This window comes from Mytilus edulis, chromosome 2 (assembly GCF_963676685.1).
Source record: "Mytilus edulis chromosome 2, xbMytEdul2.2, whole genome shotgun sequence".
Taxonomy (NCBI): Eukaryota; Metazoa; Mollusca; class Bivalvia; order Mytilida; family Mytilidae; genus Mytilus; species Mytilus edulis.
The window spans coordinates 101,015,337-101,040,980 of record NC_092345.1 but is presented as its reverse complement, the minus strand read 5'-3'; the positions used below and the strand labels follow the sequence as shown (position 1 = coordinate 101,040,980).

Sequence of the window (25,644 nt, the reverse complement as noted above, 5' to 3'; positions counted from 1 at the left end):
TTCAAAATTCTATCTCATAGATTTCTTTTCATGCGCACAATGTGTTTTTTTAATGTAAATTAAGATAGTTTTCAATGACTCATACCTTGAAAAAATAGCACGGTGACCCATCCTTTATATTTGTGAAAAGAGCATAGTAAAATCTTTAATTTGCCAAAGTATAAGGAAATTCTATCTCGAGAAACATATACCTATGACCTATCTTAAAAATTCGAAAATATAACAGAATTCTACAATAAATATTTGTTCAGGTAGATACTTTTTGAAAAGTTGGGCGCATTTGTATTTATTTAAGGAATGACTAATATTTTTTATGTCTATGAAGACATAACATAAAAAATGTAGCGGGTTATTATTAAGTGTGCACCACATTTTTGATGTTATTTTGAATAGACAGAAAAAATATAACAGTCATTTCTTATAATGTAATACTAAATTTGATTTTAAACCGGCGTAAATCATGAAAAAACGTGAATGACGTTACGGTCACATGACAGAATTGTGTCTATGGGCTGTTAAACAAAACGACTTCAGCCAATCAGAAGACGCATTACATCAAAAATTAAATTCTATTGCTATGGCCAATTACATATTAAAAATGTTCCAAAACTAAGCACTCTAAATGATGTCAAATAAAGTTTGTATATTTATGAGAAAAAAAAAAGAAAAACAATCTGTAGGCTAAGTTAAACATTTAATGCTCATGTTTATTAGAATTGAATGATATTTAAAACTCTATTTACTTAAGAAATAATTCATGGGGGCATGAATACATACTGAGTTTACCACGGATTGGCACTTTATGCTGTATATTTTACCACAAGCAACAGTGAGGGGTAAAATATCAGCATAAATGGCAAATCATTATAACTTCAAGCTTCCATGAATTATTTCTATTCTGATAAGACAAATACTACACTTTCTGTTGATCAAACCGCCCTATGGAGGTATATATTTACCGTTTTCGTAAATAAACGCACTATTGCCAGAAACATGCTTAAACTAATTACAAAAACCTGTTTAGGGAGGTTTGGATGAATGCAAATTATAGTTTTTTTTCTTTTATGTAAATAAAAATGGTAATAACTCATAACAACTCATTTTAGCATTGTGGTGATATACGGTTTCATATTCGTGCAGTTTCCAGTAAAATGTTCATATTCTTACGTCATCGTTCTATAACGTCGGGTAGCTCATTCATAAAAGACCGTATGAAATGGGAGTACACTCAGAACAGTCAAAACAATTAATTCATATTTTACCACATGTGTGTACTCAAAGTGTTTGAAGAACGACATATTAGAATTGTAAATGCTGTACTGATTAAAACAATGTGTGTATATGAGGTAATGTTCAGTAAAATATTTTTGAGACGTTTTAAAATAAAATAATGGGTAAAGCTTTGTAAATCATTTCAAAATTGGCAATGCATTTTAAACTACATTCTGTCTTCCAGCCATTTCTAAAGACTCAAAATGTGTTAAAAGTGTTGCAGTTCCACATACCTTTAAATGTTTAGTACAAAGGCACATAAGCTAACTGAAATGCTTCGGTTTACTAACTTTGATTTACTAATTAAAAATGGTAAACTTACGAACTTCGTCTTCAACAAATCCTTTAAAATCTAGTACGTGTTTGTGATGACCAACTTTTGTTGAATAGAAATTTATTTTTGTCCTCATCTTTCTAAGATCATCATCATTTGCTTGGTCTACAATTATATTAATGTCGGCTTAGAAAAATATTATATGCTGTCGAACTCAAATAAATACACTGTAAACAGTATTCACCATTTTTTCTTTAATGTGAGAAACCAGGTTTTATGCATCAAAATATCATGACTATTTAAGTCCATGCTTCAATCTGTTATTGTGTATGCGCAGGAACAATTATATTGCCAAAGGATATGTGTATAATAACAGTAAATTTCTATCATGAGCTGACTGACACGCAATAATATGTACCGATAGCAAAATCAGTATATAAAAATTAATAATTCTAATTTCATTCACTGTTTACACTCAAGGGTGAAGGTAGTGGTTTTGCAATTTGTTTGATTGTATTTCGACAACAGAATTATATATATTTTTTTAATGAAAATTAAGCAAAATCAAGCAAATATTTATTTTTCTATTTTTTAAAGTCTTGCGTATCAAATCATAAGCCTGGTACCGTTTATAACCCATCAAAGCAGAAAATATTTTTTTAAGCTCAGAAAGTAAAAGATGTATATTCATATGGAATCAAAAGCAGTAAAAATCATAAGCCTGGTACCGTTGATAACCCATCAAAGCAGAAAATATTTTGTTAAGCTCAGAAAGTAAAAGATGTATATTCATATGGAATCAAAAGCAGTAAAAACAACTGATATATATATATATATATATATATAATGTAACTACACTACAGTTGTCAAATCTGAAATATTTAGAAATTTAGACCGTTCAGTGCTGTTTATTTGGAATTCTTATTGACGCAATCTTTCTTGTAACATCATAATATCGACACCGTTAAAGCTTTAAAATTGTGCTAGTTCACATCGTACATTATTATTTTTATTTAAGCATATATGTGAACTCTCTGATGTAATTAGTCATATAACCCATGTCATATTCAACAAATTTTTAGAATGGTGCAAGCGTCTTAACTTAGGTTTGGTTTGCCTTTTTTATTGTATAAATTTCAAGATTTAGTAAAAGTTTAATCTATGAAGACTTAAAGATGATTCATTTAACATCAGAATCTGACTGACGAAGGATATCTGTTATCCGAAATATTTATAAATAATTACATTTATAGTTCCTTTTTATATCATTGGTGTTGTTATGTACACTTTTTAGGCGTTTATATATATATATATTGTTTACACTTTTTTCAGAAGGAACAAACACACATTATAGAGGAAAGGAGCGTACTTGTCTTAAATATTGAAATACATAATCTGCGATTATCAGATAAATCGATACGTATCTGCAATGTGACTAGACTAGACAGACACTAGATTAATATGCATGTACGTGCAATATTTACATTTGAAGGAACATTGCATTGGTTGTCGCTCTCCATTTTGATGATTGACCAATGAAAGGGTAAATATGGACAGAAAAAAAAATCTTATAAGTTCAAAACCAAGCCTGTCAGGTTTGTAAAAAAATATCATAGGCATTGGTTACAATGCTTGTAATTTGTCGGGTAAAGCTTGAATTAATTTTTAAAAGAATAAACTTGAACGAACTTTTTGTAGTTTTTATTGTAAGACAAATATTATTTTTAGGAATATATACTGCGACAGATTATTAATGTTACTTTACATTTTATCCGATTTTTCTTTCTCTTCAAAAACCATATCTGATCTCCTTCTTCAAGATAAATTGATGTTTTTCGAATAACAAAAAAAAAAAAAAAATCTGTCTTCTATTTATTATTCTGAGATTTAAATTTCTTTTCGTTATAAGGCTAAACGAATACCGTTATGCGTAGAAATTTGCACGGGTGCATACTTTAGCGGGAATTGAATCATTCATCAGGTCTGTTTGACATTTATTTTTTGTTTTGTTTAAAAAGCAATTTTTGTTCTATAGGTACTGTCTATTACACGTATAAGGTTATTCTTATAGAATTAAAGTTACATTATTCATTCATTTACATGTAGTTGTGAATTGTTTCTAATTTTTGTAATTATATTTTGTAGATTGATCAGGCTGTTGATCATACTTCTAGGGAAGAGAATGTGATAAGGACTGTTTTTTGCGTAACACCTGCCATTCTAATTTTTTGTTCACATGTTGGTATTATGTTCCGAATGTATTATTAAAAGACTGGATGCTGCAAACCTACATCCCATAGTATATTTGTGTTTTGTGTTATTAAGCTTTGTATAGAAAAGAAATGCTTTATGTTCGGTTGAACCCGTGAAAAAGAACACAAACCTCATTAATCTTACCTTTTAGGGTCTTTGCAACAACAGTCTCGGCGTCTCTGTTATTACCATAATAAATAGCTTTAAAAATTATAGCAAATCTTCCACGAGTTATTTCAGACTCCAGTGATATCGACTTTCGTGATAGAGGTGCTTGGCTCGTTGAGATATGTACGCCACCCTCTATATAATATTCATCCTCGTTTACTCCAGAATATGCTCGGTTCTGTGCAAATATAGTTAAGAACAAATTGTTTTCATTTGTTATATGTCAAAGAACTTACTTAAATCTGTGAATTATTGTTTAACTGCTTCCTTACAAATTAAAACATAAAAATAATAATAATAACAGAACTAACCTATATAATGCAATGTGGCCTCTCGTATTTTGTCGAGAAAATAAATCCTATATTTGTATTTGTAAGGATTTTACTGGATTATAAACAAAATCATACCGGCCTAAAATTATATCACAAAAAAACCGACTTTCCCTAGACTGATTGGCATACACATTTAACATATTATAACATTGTTACATTGACCTATAATGATTTACTTTGTTTTAAATTGTTATTTGGATGGAGAGTTGACTCATTAGCACTCACACCACATCTTCCTATATCTATTAAGTATCAATCAGAACAAATCGCATGTATATAGTGTAATATAAAAAAGAATATGTGGTATGATTGCCAATGAGACAACTATCCACAAAAGATCAAAAATGACACAGACATTAACAACTATAGGTCACCGTACGGCCTTCAACAATGAGCAAAGCCCATACCACATAGTCAGCTATAAAAGGCCCCAATAAGACAATGTAAAACAATACAAACGAGAAAACTAACGGCCTTATTTATGTAAACAAATGAAAGAAAAAACAAATATGTAACACATAAACAAACGACAACCACTGAATTACAGGCTCCTGACTTGGGACAGGCACATACATAAATAATATGGCGGGGTTAAACATGTTAGCGGGATCCAAACCCTCTCCCTAATCTGGGACAGTGGTATAACAGTACAACATAAGAACGAACTATAAAAATCAGTTGAAAAAGGCTTAACTCATCAGATGGACAAACATACAAGTGGACGTGTCCGGGTATTTATACATCCCGAAGAAAAAAAACACAATGAACAGATCTGAAAGTACTCGCAGTTATCTGACAGCTAGTTCAAAGCCACTAACAACTAATAAAAAAATCATGCATCTAAGACTAAACAATGAATCCGTACACATCTATCATCCACTGGATTTAGTGTAAAGACGTCATAAACAGCCAGAGAAAAACATGACCTTTTGGAATGCCAAGTTGCAGGTATCGACAGATTGTAGATTAATGAATATGTATATAACATACTAGTAATATTTAGTTAGCTTTTAATTTACTGATAACAAAATCAATATTTATACTAATAAAAACAATATTCAATGATCTTATTACAGTGTTGAATAGGTAACCTTTTAGAATAAGTTTATTTAAAGGACCGACAAGTTTACATGGATCATTTCTAAATTTCCGGGCACGATTAACAACATTTCCGTAAAACTGAGGATGTCCTATCCCGTTTGAAATAAGTTTTCTACAGGTACAACCAAACTTCAAAACCTAATCTTTATATGTATGGAAAAATTTAGTAAAGGTTTTAAGTAATTTATGGTAACGATATCCCTGGGTTAATAATTTACCAGTAATACATAGGTTGCGTTCGTTAAAATGAAAAACGTCACAACAGACACGGGCATAGCGAACAAGTTGTGAAATACAAACACCGTACATCACCATCACCATCTAAAAATGGAAAATTTACAGTACGGAATGAAAAATCGGCTCTTTTGTCGTAATTTTAGTATGGAGTTTCCCGTTTAAAACCGAAATATCTAAATCCAGGAAAGGACGGTTATTACCGAATAAATTTGATTTATTAAAAGTAAGTTCCTTGGGGTAAATCGCGGTCTTTTTCTGAAATTAGTTCTATTAAAACTTTTGATTTTTCAACCTTGTATACAACCATTCCCCATGTGAAATTGAAAACCCGTCTAAAAGAAATAATTCACAATGCTTTTCATCATAAAAATGGTAGCATACGCTATAAATTTATCACTTTGGGATACCATAAGGCATATTTTGTTAATAAGGAACAAAAGGGTAAAACATACTACACAGAGGAACAAGTGATCAGTATGCTGGAGTTTCTTATTGACAACATATTTGTTGAATTTGGAGGTAGACTTTTTCAACAAATTGTCGGCATTCCTATGGGAACGAACTGTGCGCCTCTCCTTGACGACCTCTTCTTATTTTCATATGAATCGGAGTTCCTTCAGACACTTGTCAAAAACAAGAAGATCAAAGAAGCCAGGTTATTTAATTTCACTTTCAGATATATTGATGATGTTCTTTCCATTAACAATCCGAACTTTTCTGATTGGATTCCATTAATATACCCACCAGAACTAGAAATTAAAGAGACCACAGACACGGCTTCCTCTGCCTCATTTTTAGACTTATACCTCGAATTTGACATACACAGTCATCTCAGTACCAGAATCTATGACAAACGAGACGATTTTAATTTTGAAATTATCAATTTCCCCCACCTTAGTAGTAATATACCAACTTCACCTGCATATGGAATATACATTTCCCAACTTATTAGGTATTCAAGAGCTTGCAGCTCCTATTCAGACTTTGTAAAACGTCACCAGTGTCTGAGCAGAAAATTGATGAACCAGGGGTATGTCAAAGAGCGTCTCGTCCTTTTTCTAAAAAAGTTCATCGGAAGATACCCAGAACTTGTTGATAAATATTCCGTATCAACTTCACAAATAATACAAGATGGTCTTGAAGTATAGATTTTGCGTACTGACGTTTGTTATCATCTTAATTACGTATTATAGTATTCATTTATATGTCTTTTTTAGATATTCATTTGAAGTGACTCTGTGGTTACGTAAAACCACATACTTTGAACGGCAAAATTATTTCATTTATTGATATTACTTTTACCCTAAGGATCTTGACATACTATGAATGACTAAACTATTTTATTCAATAAGACTACTTTTTCTGTTTAGTCTGTTTTTTATGATATACATTTGACGTGAAACTGTACTTATGTATCCCGTCATACTTTGAACCACACCATTATTTTATTTATTATTATTACTTTTACTGTTAAATCTGGTTTTTGTTATATCTACTTTACGTGAGTCTGCATTTATGTATGCCGTCATACGACAAAATTATTTTTATGTCTACCTGTGCGAATTTCAAACGCGCAATTTTACACCAGTAATGAAAACCTTCTATCATTTATGGGTAGACTTTACATAGATAAATTCAGCCGTATTTGACGTGAAACTGTACTTATGTGTCCCGTCATACTTTGAACCACACCATTATTTTATTTATTATTTTTACTGTAAGTCTGTTTTTTGTTATATCTACTTTACGTGAGTCTGCATTTATGTATGCCGTCATACGACAAAATTATTTTTATGTCTACCTGTGCGAATTTCAAACGCGCAATTTTACACCAGTAATGAAAACCTTCTTTCATTTATGGGTAGACTTTACATAGATAAATTCAGCCGTATAAGAAAAGCAAAATGAGAATGTTAAATTTGATGTATGCCTTTTTGTGCTACTTTGTTACATTTGTTGTTTATGTAGTGATATTAAGATGATAACATAATATTGACTGTTGTACCCCTATTTTTGACATTTTTACTCTTTGAGTAGGTTTGTTTTGTTCATGCATCGTTGACAATGTAATGAAATTTGATGCGACTGTCATACAAGTGAGAGGTTTAGCTAGCTATAAAACCAGGTTCATTCCACCATTTTCTACATTAGAAAATGCCTGTACCAAGTCAGGAATATGACAGTTGTTATCCATTCGTTTGATGTGTTTGGACTTTTGATTTTGCCTTTTGATTTTTGATTTTCCTTTTTGAATTTTCCTCGGAGTTCAGTATTTTTGTGTTTTTACTTTTTACTACAACCAAGTCGATGTCAAGTTTCTTCCTAGAAGAAACTTTACTGCTGGTGGATTTTTCCCCGAGGGCATCATTAACTTGGTAGCTTTATGCATGATGAATACAAATAATACTAAGAACAAACCGGCTGGGACGTCGCCCGGGTTACCAAGGTCCCCTTTTGCTACACGGAACACTGTAGCATTTGATTTGTGTGTTCGACGGAATATCCTCCGGGATACCCCTGATTTGACGTACGTTCAGCCAGAAGGTAATTACTACTTTAAAAATTCAGATACTTTTCATAAATTAAAGCCATGTTCCGTTAATATTTTCGACTGTTTGAATACACCTGCTACAAGTGAATCAACACCTATCATTTCTTCTTGTAAACACAAAAAAGGAAAAAGGAGCACGTGTAAGACATGTGATATGTTAATCACGACTCCTGATTTCACCAGTAACTTAACAGGAAAAACGTATTATACTAAATCTTTCGAACCTCTGGACTGTTCCACGGACAATGTAGTGTATGGAATCGAATGTACTTTGTGTGGACTACTTTATGTTGGTGAAACTCGACAAACTTTACGTAAAAGGATGAATCAACACCGGTCTGATAATAAAGATCCGCAATTCAGGGTTCTTTATAACCACTTTAATCAACCGGACCATGATCCTTCGTTATCTATGAAAGTACGCATCATCGAGAAAATATATCACCACACAAATAGTCCAGTACTTAGTACTCCTTTCCGAAAAGATAGAGAAAATTTCTGGATAAGGGAACTAGGTACTGCAATGGCATATGGTTGCAATGATAATGTCAAAGGAGTAGGAAATTTGTCAAGTCCAGCCTGCAGTGATGTTAATGTAATGAGTTTGTTTAATACTACCTTACGAAACCAACGCAGTCATGGACAAAAACGTTACCATCGGCCTAATGTAAAAAAAGTCTTACAAATCGAGATCGGCCTCTGGAAGCTTTGATGACCTTCTTTCTCATCTGCATCATCCGTTAAGGTTACATTACATTAGAACTATTCTTTTTTCACTGCCGGTTAATTTTCTAAAATGTTTGAGAGATTATGCACTTGACAAAGGAGGTACTAATACATTTTCTCCAATATACAGACTTGTCAGTATAATTTGTGATGTAGCTCTTTTCCGTCTCTTTAAACCAGTAAGATCGGAACCTTTACATGAGGAAAAGAGGAAATTCCTTCCTGTTTACTTTAACAATAGAGGAATTGATGCAATCAACATCAGCAACGTTCTACATCACAAGGAGGTAACATCTAAAATTCCTATTTATTTTCAAAATCAGTCTGTTCCTATTGTATCCTACAGTTACACCAAAACCATTGCACCCAAAATATTTAACTATAAACAAGCATTACAGGACCTTGATTTAGAACAATACCTAAATAAACCTCTGACATGTGACTGTTCCAACTCGCCTTACAATTACAGCCCCTCTGGCCATGTTATTACTGGGGATCTAAACATAATTCAACATGAAAATCTCCGAAAGGTGATTTCTAGTGGTCCTAAGTTTAGAGAATCCCAACACATCAATTGGAACCATAACTTCAAAATAATTATGGATTCCATTGAGAACTACGCCAGAGCATGGGCTAAGCGAGAAGAAGTGCAACTGGACACTTTGTCAGAATGGGTCAAAACAATCAGGTCTCTGATAAAACGTCGCATTCATAAGTTGAAAAACTGTGTGAATGATCGACCTAAGTCCATTTTCAGTGACAAAGAGGCTATGAAATGTCTATCATCTCTTCAAGATAAGTATGTTGTTGTTCCTGCGGACAAAGCTTCAAATAATATTGTCTTTGTATGTAAATCGTATTACTACGAGTGTCTTATAAAAGAATTAGGAATAAATGAACACTCAGGTAATCCCACATACAAAAACATATCATTTGACAAGGATGAGATTTTGGCGAATCATAAGTCCTTCATGGCTTCTATGAACATTGCATTGAACAACAAATCGGAGGACTTACCTTGTTTGTATTGGATACCTAAACTTCACAAAATTCCGTACAAACAACGGTACATTGCCGGCTCATCTGCTTGTTCTACTAAAGAATTGTCCATTAGATTGACTAAAATTCTGTCCGCAGTTAAAGAGTGTCTTCAGATATACTGTGAAACTGTTTACTCACGTAGTGGTATTAACCATATGTGGATTCTGAAAAACTCTAAAGAACTTCTGGATAATTTTAAATCTCGGTCTTTTTCTGAAATTAGTTCTATTAAAACTTTTGATTTTTCAACCTTGTATACAACCATTCCCCATGTGAAATTGAAAACCCGTCTAAAAGAAATAATTCACAATGCTTTTCATCATAAAAATGGTAGCATACGCTATAAATTTATCACTTTGTGATACCATAAGGCATATTTTGTTAATAAGGAACAAAAGGGTAAAACATACTACACAGAGGAACAAGTGATCAGTATGCTGGAGTTTCTTATTGACAACATATTTGTTGAATTTGGAGGTAGACTTTTTCAACAAATTGTCGGCATTCCTATGGGAACGAACTGTGCGCCTCTCCTTGCCGACCTTTTCTTATTTTCATATGAATCGGAGTTTCTTCAGACACTTGTCAAAAACAAGAAGATCAAAGAAGCCAGGTTATTTAATTTCACTTTCAGATATATTGATGATGTTCTTTCCATTAACAATCCGAACTTTTCTGATTGGATTCCATTAATATACCCACCAGAACTAGAAATTAAAGAGACCACAGACACGGCTTCCTCTGCCTCATTTTTAGACTTATACCTCGAATTTGACATACACAGTCATCTCAGTACCAGAATCTATGACAAACGAGACGATTTTAATTTTGAAATTATCAATTTCCCCCACCTTAGTAGTAATATACCAACTTCACCTGCATATGGAATATACATTTCCCAACTTATTAGGTATTCAAGAGCTTGCAGCTCCTATTCAGACTTTGTAAAACGTCACCAGTGTCTGAGCAGAAAATTGATGAACCAGGGGTATGTCAAAGAACGTCTCGTCCTTTTTCTAAAAAAGTTCATCGGAAGATACCCAGAACTTGTTGATAAATATTCCGTATCAACTTCACAAATAATACAAGATGGTCTTGAAGTATAGATTTTGCGTACTGACGTTTGTTATCATCTTAATTACGTATTATAGTATTCATTTATATGTCTTTTTTAGATATTCATTTGAAGTGACTCTGTGGTTACGTAAAACCACATACTTTGAACGGCAAAATTATTTCATTTATTGATATTACTTTTACCCTAAGGATCTTGACATACTATGAATGACTAAACTATTTTATTCAATAAGACTACTTTTTCTGTTTAGTCTGTTTTTTATGATATACATTTGACGTGAAACTGTACTTATGTATCCCGTCATACTTTGAACCACACCATTATTTTATTTATTATTATTACTTTAACTGTTAAATCTGGTTTTTGTTATATCTACTTTACGTGAGTCTGCATTTATGTATGCCGTCATACGACAAAATTATTTTTATGTCTACCTGTGCGAATTTCAAACGCGCAATTTTACACCAGTAATGAAAACCTTCTATCATTTATGGGTAGACTTTACATAGATAAATTCAGCCGTATTTGACGTGAAACTGTACTTATGTGTCCCGTCATACTTTGAACCACACCATTATTTTATTTATTATTTTTACTGTAAGTCTGTTTTTTGTTATATCTACTTTACGTGAGTCTGCATTTATGTATGCCGTCATACGACAAAATTATTTTTATGTCTACCTGTGCGAATTTCAAACGCGCAATTTTACACCAGTAATGAAAACCTTCTTTCATTTATGGGTAGACTTTACATAGATAAATTCAGCCGTATAAGAAAAGCAAAATGAGAATGTTAAATTTGATGTATGCCTTTTTGTGCTACTTTGTTACATTTGTTGTTTATGTAGTGATATTAAGATGATAACATAATATTGACTGTTGTACCCCTATTTTTGACATTTTTACTCTTTGAGTAGGTTTGTTTTGTTCATGCATCGTTGACAATGTAATGAAATTTGATGCGACTGTCATACAAGTGAGAGGTTTAGCTAGCTATAAAACCAGGTTTAATCCACCATTTTCTACATTAGAAAATGCCTGTACCAAGTCAGGAATATGACAGTTGTTATCCATTCGTTTGATGTGTTTGGACTTTTGATTTTGCCTTTTGATTTTTGATTTTTCTTTTTGAATTTTCCTCGGAGTTCAGTATTTTTGTGTTTTTCAGCAGTATATTGAGAAAATTCTTGATTATTTAACGAACAAATATCATCAAGGTAACGGTAAGTGTTGTTGAATTTATCAATTAAATGCAATTTCGACGGGTCTTTACTGAGTAAACTGACATAAACTGTGATTCGTAACAGTACAAAAACAAGTCTGCTATTAAAGGGGCTTAATTAGTGCCCATGGGGATACCTACAACCTGTCGATAAAGTGCTGTAGTATTTACGGCATACCACCACCACATTGTTGGCTGCTTTGTCGGCCGGTACAAACACAAACCGCTTTGAAAGTTTATTTCTTATTCTGGAAATAGGTGTATTGTACTCTATTATTTACTTCTAAATTATTTTCAAAATGTGATATTATCTTATCTACAACATTCATACATTTATTTAAAAAAGAATCAAGAGATTTTTTATAAGATTTTCCCCGTACAATTCTTGTACAACACAGCTTGACCTCCAAAACTGTGTCTCAGATTTCAAAAAACATCAATAGAACAAATTTTATACCCTATTGAATTTGGTGGTCTCTTATGAATTGATGTTGCAAACTTCATTGAAGATTTATGAGAGAATGAAATACAATAGGAAAAATCTGAGACACAGTTTTGGAGGTCAAACTGTGTTGTGCAAGAATCTATAAAATATTTTGGGATGCTATGAATAACAAAGAGGCTAAATTCATTCAAGTATGGACATCACAATATGGCAACTTATTATATAACATTAATTATGTAATAATTATGTCATAATGAAATTATCACAATTTGAAAGATTAATCCTTCTTCTTTCTTTTGGTACTTCATTTGTAAAATTTAAAGACAGATGAGTGGAATTACACCAGTTTAAAGGTGTCTGATTGGGGATGAAAAATCTTTGTATTGTGCTACCTTAAGCACGTAAAAAGCTTATGAACACTGCTGTAATTTCTCATGTATTAAAAAAGTTGTCTTCTTTGACATTTAAACCTTTTCGTATTTTATAAGTTTTTTAAAAGTCAACAATTCTCTCATTAATGCTATAAATCTTCCAAATATTTACTCACGTTATAACCTGATTTCGATTCCGGATCTCTAAGCTTTATAGTATTTCTGATCTTGGTAAACCCGGTATTAACCTGTTCCTTTGCCTTCGTCAGACGTCCAGTTCGGTGCAAAAAGATGAGGACGATAATGAAAATTAGGATAAGCAAGATAAATCCTGAAATAGGCAAATACAATCATGGTAGTCACGACTTTTATACGATATTTGTTTTTATAGAAAGGAGGTAAAACTAAATTGAACCGAAGGCTTTGAAGAACATGTCTTGCTATCTAGATCTATATGGATCTTCAGCAATTGACACTATCAACATCTTAGACTAGGTTATACTATCTTAAATATCTTTTCATGTTTATTTTGTTGCTGATAATTTTTTTCACTTTATCTTTTATACTTTTTGTCAAAAACACAAAAGAGTAAAACGAATTGCAATTTAAGGGAAAAGTAAAAATAAAGTAAACAAGTTAAGAATTCATTCAATTTAAAGCATTTCCACTCATGTGATGAGGGTGCCGCTTAAGAAATGATTTTCTGATATATAATTCTTTAAATTATTAGGCCGATAAGTACAAAATTGATACAAGATTTTGAGTAATACTCCAAAACTTGCCACTTAGTACCGGAAAATTTCGAGGTCGATCATCCTCTGTCGCCCCATTCTCAAGATATTGAACTGTTTTTCATTATTTTTCCAGACACGTTTTTAGATTATTATAGTGTGGCATCATATTTACTGAAATTTGTTGTCAAAAACATGTTTTTTAAAGAATATGGACAAAAATATTGTTTGTTTGTTGTAAGGCGAATTGCAGGACGTTGTACGGCGAATTGCAAAATAACAACTTTTGTCTGTACGGCGTCTTGCAATATAATATAATTTTAAGAGGAAATTAATCGCTGTTCGGACAGACAAAATTAAGAAAAGACTTTGTTTTAATCGAAAGTAAGGAGAAACAAATCGTGAATTGCATTACGAATTAATTTTCTTGTCAGTTTCTTTTTGAAAAATTTCATTTGTATACATCTTAAATGCTGTCAAGCAAATGGTGTTTCTATCTAATGCATTTTATCTAATGCAAAATTAGATAGGAGGAGGGGTCCGTTAACATGTTAACAACACCCCGATTTTGGCAAAAACAGTTAACAACAAATTTTAAATGCTGATAAGAGTTAACAGCAACTTTAATTTACCCTTTTTTCCAAACGAACCCAAAAGCAATGAAAAGGGCAAGTGCATATATTCAATGTATTCAAAAGTTTGCAAACCACTGTATAAAGTCGCAAAAATGCCAAGCTCCATAAGGAATCTTTTATAAAGCTGACTAATTTTCAGAAGACACACGCAAGTACCATATTTTTTTTATTGACACATGGCCAGACAATTGAACGAATGGAAAAGCAGACGGAGTGATTGACTCCAAGAAAAAGGACTATGTCATGAATAATCGAAAATGCTTCAAACAGCAAAAGGGAGGCTTCTTCTGGATATGTATATTGTTTAGTAAATGTTTTATGTCATCAGTCGTAGCAAACTTGGGTTATCGTCATGACGTAGGAAAGTGTAACACCCAGATAGAATGAGTGAATACTATAGGGCGCGAACATTTTTTTTTATGGCGGGGGCTTACATGATTTTATTAAAAGGAATTACGAAGGTTTACTGATTTTTATTTTAAATCATCAAAACCAGTGTATAAATCAGAAAAAAAACATGTAAGGTGTCACAAGTTGAAGCGCTCTTTCATCTCCAAGTCCTAATTAAGAACTCTGATCTGATATAAAAAAAAGCCTTGGTCCATCTTTACATTTCTGAAGTCTTAGACTAGAAAATTTGACATCAATTTGAGAACCTTATAGTCCTCATTTTTCGGCCTCGTCTACCAGGCCACACTGTTCAGTTATTTTACGAATTGCAAATTGAAAAGGTACTAGTAATTTATTTTTCACAATTCCGTCCAGGTACTCTGGGTCAATATAACTTATCAAACATTCCATATACATCTGAATTATTTTCATCATAGGACTGACCAGAGTTTTAGCTGGATAAGAAGTGGCCTTTCCTTTTAACGTTTCGGGTACATTACAAATAAAAGGCAGATATAACTACATTGGTTAGACGTATAAAGAGGGGCATGAGATATCCCTAAACATGTTTAACACTACCGCATTTGTTGCACCTGCATGACCCAACTTCAGTCCGTAACCTTTGCTACATTTGTATATAGTCTTATTTCATTTTTTAAATTTTGGTTCATTTATATGTTTCAAGAAACAAACATTGAACTTCTACCCCCTTTTTGTAGTTAAATGATTGCTCACTTAGGAGACAGCTTCAGGTATATCAATACACAGTTACAAGTGTAGTTTCGCATTATAGCCATGGCGAATTTTCGAAATATGAAATTTTTTGTACAATTGAATTGATTTTTAGATAGTTGAATAATAATATAGCCTTCTTAGTGGGTTTATATGAACACTAAGATTGTTTTTAGCATGTTTTATACGACATTTTTCGGTTTGAACGTCCATACGTTCCTATCCGTAACGCCATAGATTTAGAAATTTTGTATTGTTTTTCAACAAAGATTTGACGCTCGATCTTTTCAATTTTATGGAAAAAACAGCAGAAATGCATATGATTTTTTTTACCTTTTGATAGATATATGTCTATGGTTTCAGGAAAGGTATCACTCTTATTGATTGAAATTTTCCTTTGGACCAAATTTTTGAGGTCTTTGTGACATGTTCAACCCCCTATTTTGCAATTTTTGGTATCAAATAAATGCTGATTGTTGCCATGGTTAAACAAACAAAAAAAGATTATATTTCAACATGATTACTATTGGAAATCAAATCTATGGACGATTCACTTTCCATAAATATACACATGCATAACTCAAATAGTAAGCCTTATTTATTAGGAAGAAAGGGAAAGAGGGTGTTTAAAAATTAGGAGTGTCATTTCTAAGTTTTTTTCCTATCTGTGAATTGACACCCCACCCTAGTGCATAATTTTCTCGTTGCGTTGGGTTTTTTTCTTCTATTTGGTCGGGCTTCTGTTTTTTTGACATTTTCCTCATTTCCACTCTCAATTTTATCAAGGATTTACTATACTCAAAGATTTTTTTAAAGACATGTACAGTTACATATATGCTGTTTATGTCACTCCTTTGCGGAAGCAACGTAAAGAAAGAGATGGACAGCAGATTTTAATATGATTCTTGTAAATAACAGTTAAGATCAGTTAACAGAGAAAATAATGTCAAAAAAAGGGAACACTTTAAGTATTAAGTAACAGATAATAGGAATCTCAATTTCAAATAAACAGTTAACAACATTGCAAATTTTAACAAAACGATTACAGACAGTGGGTCGAAAACAGTTAACAGTTTTTAAAATTTATCTGTCAAATAACAGTTTTAAACAAATTAAAACCTTGAAAAGGACAAAAACAGTTTAATATAAAAGGGTACCCCCCAACCTTAGATATTTGAACTTAATACTTTATTTTCTTTGAAATGACGGTAAATAACTATTCTAAAATTAGCAAGTTGCCGTACAGCTGAAAACAAGTTGCCATACAGTAAATTTGTCAACACGAGCAAGTTGCCGTCCCCTAGACTTTATTTTTTATGGTCTATATTCTTTAAAATACATCTTTTTGACAACAAATTTCAGTAAATATGATGCCACACTATAATAATCTAAAAACGTGTCTGGAAAAATAATGAAAAACAGTTCAGTATCTTGAGAATGGGGCGACAGAGGACGATCGACCTCGAAATTTTCCGGTACTAAGTGGCAAGTTTTGGAGTATTACACAACATCTTGTATTAATTTTGTACTTATCGGCCTGATAATTTAAAGCATTATATATCAGACAATCATTTCTTAAGCGGCACCCTCATCAAATGAGTGTAAATGCTTTAAATTGAATGAATTCTTAACTTGTTTATTTTTTTTTCTATTTCTCTCCGCTTCGTTAGTACCCAATTTCCGGTGGCGATGATACACAGTGAATTTTAAAGGAAGGCAGAAAACGAAATTCCAGAAGAATAAACCCAGAATATAATAAATCACTACATATAAACTAATGTTTGTTTTTTTATTTATATTTCTTGTTTCAAATTAAGCCTATCGAAGGGAGTAACACATCATTCTTACCAACACTTATTCCAGCTATGGCCCCAGCACCTATTCCTTTAGATTCTGTAAATAACAAATGGAAAGTTATCGTAAACTCGTCTATATGTTCATATGAAACCAAACAAAGGTGAAAATATACAACAATGCAGACAATAAAAAACGAAAGTTTTTTTTAAAGGTTTTACTTGATCCGTTTTCGCTTGTGTTAACTCTTGTGTTTCTCCTAACAAGGAGACTATTCATTTCGTAATATAATACAAATTGTGCTAATTTAATATGAGGCAGGCATTACCTGTGAATGGGGACGAAGTTTGTTTAAATTATTTTTTTTGTATTTTAAATATTTGTTAAAAAAAAGATACGGAAATACCGTAACGTTTCCGATTTTGGTTCTGTTGTTAGGGATTTTACTTGTGACGTTATTTAAGTTATGTCGTCATGTTCAATGTAAACAAAGAAACGCAATGCATCAGGTAGGCCTAACCTTTATTCATATAAAAGAAAGAATGATTAAAAATGAAATATTGGTATTGTGTTCCTTGAGTTCCTATATTTTACTAGACTAATCAAAGTCTCACGACAACAAGACCGGAAGAAGGAAGTAGAGTTATGTGTTCTGCGCCAGTCCCGGATTTCAAAAAACGACAAAAAAAAATTGAACGATTTTGAGTTCATTAGTACAATGAAAAATTCGGGAAATTTTCCCGTATTTTTTATTTTTATTGAATTTTCTACTGTTATTGGGGACTCCGTCCCCATATAAATACATCCAATATTTCAATAAACATTACTTTAATATAACCTTTATCTAACAGGAGTTGGTTAAAAAAAATCGTTTAAAAACGTAATTGCTTTTGAATTATTTATCATGCTCGCGTCAAGCATCACTGAATATTCACATTTGGTTATAATTTCAACAGCTGTATTTGTTCATTTATTTGCTCTGACATATTGGCAAACAATAGATTTATAATTTAGTTGAATAATTTATGAATAATGATACTAACCTGGTTTTCTTATAAGCTTGATAGTTGCGTTAACCGAGTCACTCATTTCAAAATAATCGTCCGTACCATACTTTGTAAACATATGTATGATGTAAGTAGCAGACGAATTTAAACCTCCAACAGTGAACGATGTTGCGTCTTTGAAAATTTTATGAGCGTGCGAATAGCCTTCCTCATTTGACACCATTAGTTTTATTCCAAGTCTAACATAGCAAGACTTTGGCTGTTCCCACGATACTTCAAAACTGGTATCTGATAAGACGTTAACTTGTAAGTTTGCAACACCATAATCTAAAATTAAAAGTAATATTATGCATATTTCTTAGTAAAAATGCAGAACAATAAATACCAGTCTCTGCAAGTTTTTTTTTTATTTTTGATGTTTGTCGAATGTTTGACCAGGTCAGCACTCGTTTTCAAACAGGTTATATTTTTTTCTGTCATCGCTCACTTATTTTATTTGTTTTTGGCTAATTTCTTATGTAGACGAAACGCGCGTTTGGTGTATTAAATTATAATCCTGGTACATTTGATAACAATTTACACCACTGGGTCGATGCCACTGCTGGTGGACGTTTCGTCTCCGAGGGTATCACCAGCCCAGTAGTCAGTACTTCGATGTTGTCATGAATATCAATAATATGGTCAATTTTAAAAATGTCCTGTTACAAAACTTTGAGTTTTTGGAAAAAAACTAAGGATTTTCTTATCCCAGGAATAGATTACCTTAGCCGTATTTGGCACAACATTTTGGAATTTTGGGTCCTCAATGCTCTTCAACTTTGTACTTGTTTGGCTTTATAACTTTTTTTATTAGAGCGTCACTGATGAGTCCTAAGTAAACGAAACGCGCGTCTGGCGTATTAAATTATAATCCTGATACATTTGATAACAATTCATACAGGTAACTGAAAATAATATGGAAAACAACACATTATTTTACGAAAAGATACTAGACGCATATATCAAGATATATTAGTTTGTCTTGATATACTTAAAGCTGCTTACTAGCAAAAGGATTTCAATAGTAAAAGCAGGATAACACTTTAAAATAATCTTTTACGTCGATTAATACTTGTACATTTTCTGATTATGCATTTTTTTAATTTATATCTGACAACATCACAGCGGAATATGAAGATCTGAAAATGTATCATGGTTCAAATAATAATATATGTACTAGCTTGTATTTCAACTTTTTAATGGAATAAGCCCGCCAACTGCTGTACATCGAGTGTCATGATAATTATTGTGGAGACTTAAGCGACCGTAAGACGTACATTATATAACACTTAGTATCTTTGATAAGTTTTGGCACCGTATGTGTTGAAGTAACTGCTACAGTTTTCGTTTGGTGTGTTTCCAAACCAAGTAGTAATATATCTTGTGATCACATCGTACATTATTGCTATTTTTGTAAATTTACTTTTCCTAAAACATTATTTCATACGAAATAAACTCATCATAGATACCAGGGCTAAATTTTGTATATACGCCAGACGCGCTTTTCGTCTACAAAAGACTCATCAGTGAAGCTCGAATCCAAAAAAGTTCAAAAGCCAAATAAAGTACGAAGTTGAAGAGCATTGAGGACCAAAATTCCTAAAAGTTTTGTCAAATACAGCTAAGGTAATCTATAAAGGCAACAGTAGTATACCGCTGTTCAAAACTCATAAATCCATGGACAAAAAACAAAATCGGGGCAACATACCAAAATCGAGGGAAACGCATTAAATATAAGAGTATGCCTGATGTAGAAAAACCTTAGTATTTCAAAAGTTCAAAATTTTGTGAACAGTAAATTCATAAATAAGAATGCACATCATTCTATGGGTTTTCTAACGCCGGCCATAGAATTACTAATCCAGATAATGCACTATTTTTGAATAAAGGCAACAGTAGTATACCACTGTTATTTTGTTAATCAAGATCACCGTTAAAATGTAGATTAGAAATCCATTGTAATATGATTTCTTTTCTTGCAGCTAAGTTTTAGTTAAAAAAGATAAACATTTGTACGCATAAAAAAAAAATTGATGTTTACAAAAATGTGGTTTTTTTTTCATTTTGACAAATATAAAAGTACGCAGATAAGGTTCATGGAAACTGTTTCTGATGCGAATTATCAGATTGCAAAGTTCATTAAAAGGGACATGTGCAATTATGTGAAAATGTATTTCTTATTTTTTTTTGTTCTGTGAATTGACTTTTAATTTTTTTCCAAATAGTCCGAAAAATTAAAGTTTGCCTTAGACGGTTTTTGGCACCACAGTTTATAATTCACGGTTGTCAATGCTGATAAAGAGGGACGAACGATATCAAAGGGATGTTATCAATTTGAATGTCACTTTATTATCTGAGATAAGAGTATACACACTAATTAAATTACAAGCACGTATGAATTTCTTTAATAGTACAAAAATCAATGCTGAAAACAGTAGTCAGTATCAACAAAATCCACGTCATAAATATCAAAGAAACACAGAAACGCATATATACAAAGCACATTAGCAAATTTGAAACACAAGAATACAAACGTTATTAGAACAATAACACAATAAGGTATAAATAGGTACATAGTCACGTCTAATGGATAACTCGCAAATAAAACCCAGACTAAACAGCAAAAGTAATTTTCAAAAAGAAAATTTGCCAAAGTGGATGTTATCGACACACTTGTTTGCATAAAAAGTTCAGAAAGGATTGCTTCTTCATTTAATTTACCAGCTGTGAAACGGATTCCAAAGTTTATGACTGGTTATATCTTATTCGCAATGATATATCTTTTAATGACCTTCTGCTAGAAGCAGTTGAACATTCATCATACTCATAGGCAGCTTCATAATCTGCCCTTTTGTATCAAGAATGAGGTTTTGAAAAAGAATAGTGTTTAAAACTGTATGTGAATGTGATGAATGCTCAAACATATCTATTTCCTTGTTACAGGGAAGACCATGTAAACTAGTTTTTCCATTTATATTGTCAACACAACCATACGTTGTCGCAGTCCCCCAATTGGTATTCCCGGAGTCTTCCCTTTATCATAACTGGTGATTAACAGACACCTGTTAATTCAGTCTGTTGAGGAAGTTTAAACCTAAGCGATGTCTTTGCCATTTTTCCTTCAATTTTCCTAATTTTATGCATGGTATAAAACAGGTCGAATGACAATGTCATGGAAACAAAGAATATAAACAACAGTCTACATACACAAAATAGAAAATAAAGACTAAGAACACGAAAACTACAGAAGTATGAGGGCGAATTCAGATACTATAAATATGACACCCATCGTCTTGTTCATCACCGTGAATATTTTGTGGTTAATTCGGTTGGTCACATTCCAAGTAAAGAAGTCAGATTTGTGTTTAAAACAATATGACTATAACTGTTGTCATCTGTGAAAAAGTACGTATATTGTATCGTATTAGATAATACCTTCTAGCTGATTTAAATCGATCATATCTGACGAGTCATATGTAAAATTATAAGCCAGGTATTTTTTTCTGAACATAGCATAGCTTAATGGCAAACAAAGTGAACGAAACACGTGTCAATCGAACGGATATTCTCCAAAAATTTCATTATTTAGATAAATATGAAAAGTTCGTCACCTTTTACACAGTACTCATTTTTATAAATTTTAGCGTTACCGAGTTAAGAAAAGTACTCCAGACGCATACAGTTTAAAAAGTGTCATTTTAATTTGGTACCTTTTAAGTTCAAGTAGTCATTACAACTATATCTATTATTTGATCTCTAAAAATGTATTTCTTAAAATAAGTATACAGAGATGTAGGAAGATTTGGTATGAGTGTCAATAAGACAACTCTCCATCCAAGTAACAATTGATGAAAGTAAACCATTATTGGTCAAGGTACGGCCTTCATCACGGAGCATTGCCTCACACCGAACAGCAAGCTATAAAGGGCCCCAACATTTACAAGTGTAAAACCATTCAAACGGGAAAACCAACGATCTAATCTATATAAATCGAGAAACGACAAACACGTATGAATAACATAAACAGACGACTACTACTGTACATTAGATTCCTGACTTAGGACAGGTGCAAACATTTGCAGTGGGATTTAACGTTTTAATGGTACCAAACCTTCTCCCTTTTCTAAAACAATAGCATAACATCACAACATAGAAAAACTATAAAATATCAATTGGAGGCTTAACTCAATCAAAAAACACAAATTAACACACAATGAGCGAATAAATTTTAACTGCGATACCTGAGAGCATATACATAGTTAGGGATGACATCAAAAGATCGATGTAGGATAAAAAAACTTAAATCAAATAGTTTGGGGGTGGGGGGGGGGGGTCAACATTGCTGCAAGTTTTGTTAATGTAAAATCGATTTTACATATATACCTATGGGTCAATCAATTTTTCCCAAATTAAGTTAAGAGGGGGGGTGTGGGGGTCAGTGAAAAAAACTATGTGAATTACGTTTTTTATCATTCATTGAACTTTTGATGTCATCCCTTAATAAAAATTATTAGAGTTAAATAATTAAGGTCAAAAGTAAAAAAACAAGGTTTAAACCAAGTTAATGTATGATACCACTGTAAAATAATAAACATTTTTTTAGAAATATCATCTCTTTTGAAAAAACCTGCATCATATCATACAAAGGTAAAATGAAAATAGTGTTGTTGTAAAGTATACTTCTTCGTCTGTGTGTATACAATCTTTCGTTTAGGATTACCAAAAAATATCTTTAATATCAATAATATTAATCTAACACTTGGTACATATGGGGTGAATATCAACAATGAAACTGTAAGCCTTGATCAATCCGAACAATAAGAATAAAACAAATAATAATAATAATAATAATGATAAACAGCAAACATAGTATCGATACATACTTGATCACTTTAGTTTATACTTACAAACTTGTATACCGCTGAGTTCTTTTACGCTTCTGATCTGAAAGGTTGGAAATATATTATAAAGACTTAAAATGAGTGTTTAACACATTTGATTATTACACTCAATTTTGATATAAAGTAAAATATATGTGTAGGTCAAAATAATTTTGTGGGTGAACTAATATCAAGCAAGTGAGAACATAATAAAAAGTTGAAGTATTTTATAACGGTTAAATAAGTGTTTAGTATAAAACCCGTATGATTTTTCTATTTGATTTCCAATTGAGCTGTTGCGTTACATTTCAATTGATAAATTTTATTTCATATTAGATTCTTTTTATAAGCATAATAGCAAAATTATGACAGTATGTCAAGTCAATGTTAATCTGTTGACGTTGTAAATGACTTACGTCCATAATTGTTAAAGTTGGTAACATGGCACCATTGTATGACGATATCTCAAACCTGTGCATCTCCGTTGTCGTCGCATTCATAGCAACTCCCATCCAACAATTGTCTATATCTAACCTTAACGTTGACATGTAACATTTACTACGGTCAGCTTGCGCACAGTAGCATTCTCCGATGTTTTGACAATCGCTAGCGCTCTATAATTGATAGAAAATGACATTAAAAAAAGGTCCCTTCGAATGATTATTAAACACATGCAGTTATATAAACGTATAGAAACAAGTGAACAAATATTTTTTTTTTCTTTTATAAAATAATATCTTCATTGCACTTTTCTTTGCTGTTGTTACAAATTACTCGACCTACAGCTGTTGGCCGAGTATCCCTGTGAATTAGTCACTGGATAACCAGGGAATTTATGCAGTGAATTCATATTTATAGATAGTTTGTTAGTTGAACAAATATTAATTGATTTACATGTTTAATAAATGATTCAATCGAAATCTTCAAACGCATCATGTTAACTTTTGATAGCAAGTATTTTAAATAAAATAAGATAGATTACCACAACCAAATCAGCATCTCTATATTTGTGTTCATATTTCAGCTCATTGGACTGTGTTAGTATTTTCAGTGTTACTAAGGGTACACCACTGTGAACATCCTTTGATACAAACTTTAACCTGAAATGTAGAAGGGAAAGCTTAGCTTGTTTTAATTTAAGCCTAAAATCTAAAATCAAACTAAAACCGAGGGAGACACAACAAACTCTATGACGAAAACAACAAACCAACAGACACACTGGAGTGCAAAAAAAATTAAACGATAATGCAACACACACAGCAACGAACTATGATAACAAAGGCCATTTTACTGACTTGGTACATGACTTTCTCAAGAAAAAATGGTGGGTTGAACTTTGTTTTGTGGCTAGCTAAACCTCGCGTTTTTATGGCGATGTTAAAAATACCACTATGAAAACATTACATGACAGGATAACAGTACACATAAGTGCGAGAACATTCAGGACAGAGAAATACACAAATAAACAATACACTAGTATATTTCGATATGCTAATAGCAGAATTACAACGAACACGTAACACATTGGAGAACAGCACACAAAAACAGCAAAACAGGACTACGAACTGTTCGTCACACGACTGTATCAATCAACGAGAGAAAAGGTTAATCTGTACAAATTGGTCTTAAATCAAGATCAGGTTTCTAATTATGTTATTTGATGTATTTTATTACAATTACAAGAATATTAATATAATATATTGTATTATATAGCAATGTCGGCATTTCTTCTAAATCAAACTGTCCTAAGTCAGCAATCTGATGTTCAGTGGTTGTCGTCTGTTTATGTTTTTCATAAGTGCTTCTTGTGTTGTGTTTTTCTATAGATTAGACCGTGGGTTTTTCCCGTTCGAAAGGTTTTACACTATTAATTTTTGGGGCTTTTTATAGCTTACTGTTCGGTGTAAACCAAAGCTCCGTGTTGAAGACCGTTCCTGGACTTATAATGGTTTACTTTTATAAATTGTTATTTGGATGGAGAGTTGTCTCACTGGCACTCATACCACATCTTTCTATATCTATGTAAAACAAATAAATCGTGAACATATACATATAGTTGCGTTAAATTAAAATCATATAAATGAACTGGGTAATTAATTATCTGTACTTTTACATACGAATAGGAAAAAAAAACAAAAAATACAACTACAAACGATCAGACATTTAACAATATCCGATCAGAATTACAAATACAACAGCAAAACTAAATACATGAATGTTGTATATAGACAATAACTGGTTAGTGTCTGTATCTTGCAATTGATTTAATATATTGGTTTTGTTTTGAAAGACAGAAAATGCATTAATTCTGTATTCATAACCCTTTGAGGCCCTCGTAGCAATATTAAAATCACATATTCAGATG

At 32.1% G+C, this 25,644-nt stretch overlaps 1 protein-coding gene across 1 annotated transcript in view; it reads right to left on the bottom strand.

The window, feature by feature from the left end:
- Positions 1-25,644, bottom strand: part of LOC139513717 (uncharacterized) — a 52,121-nt gene that overhangs the window by 6,228 nt on the left and 20,249 nt on the right. Inside the window, exons 10-17 of the mRNA XM_071302464.1 lie at positions 24,262-24,379; positions 23,696-23,893; positions 23,307-23,343; positions 18,397-18,687; positions 17,408-17,452; positions 13,248-13,402; positions 3,944-4,145; positions 1,595-1,711 (exon numbers count right to left, since the gene is read on the bottom strand). Of these exons, the coding sequence (XP_071158565.1) occupies positions 1,595-1,711; positions 3,944-4,145; positions 13,248-13,402; positions 17,408-17,452; positions 18,397-18,687; positions 23,307-23,343; positions 23,696-23,893; positions 24,262-24,379 (1,163 nt within the window). The remainder of the gene's footprint in view (positions 1-1,594; positions 1,712-3,943; positions 4,146-13,247; positions 13,403-17,407; positions 17,453-18,396; positions 18,688-23,306; positions 23,344-23,695; positions 23,894-24,261; positions 24,380-25,644) is intronic.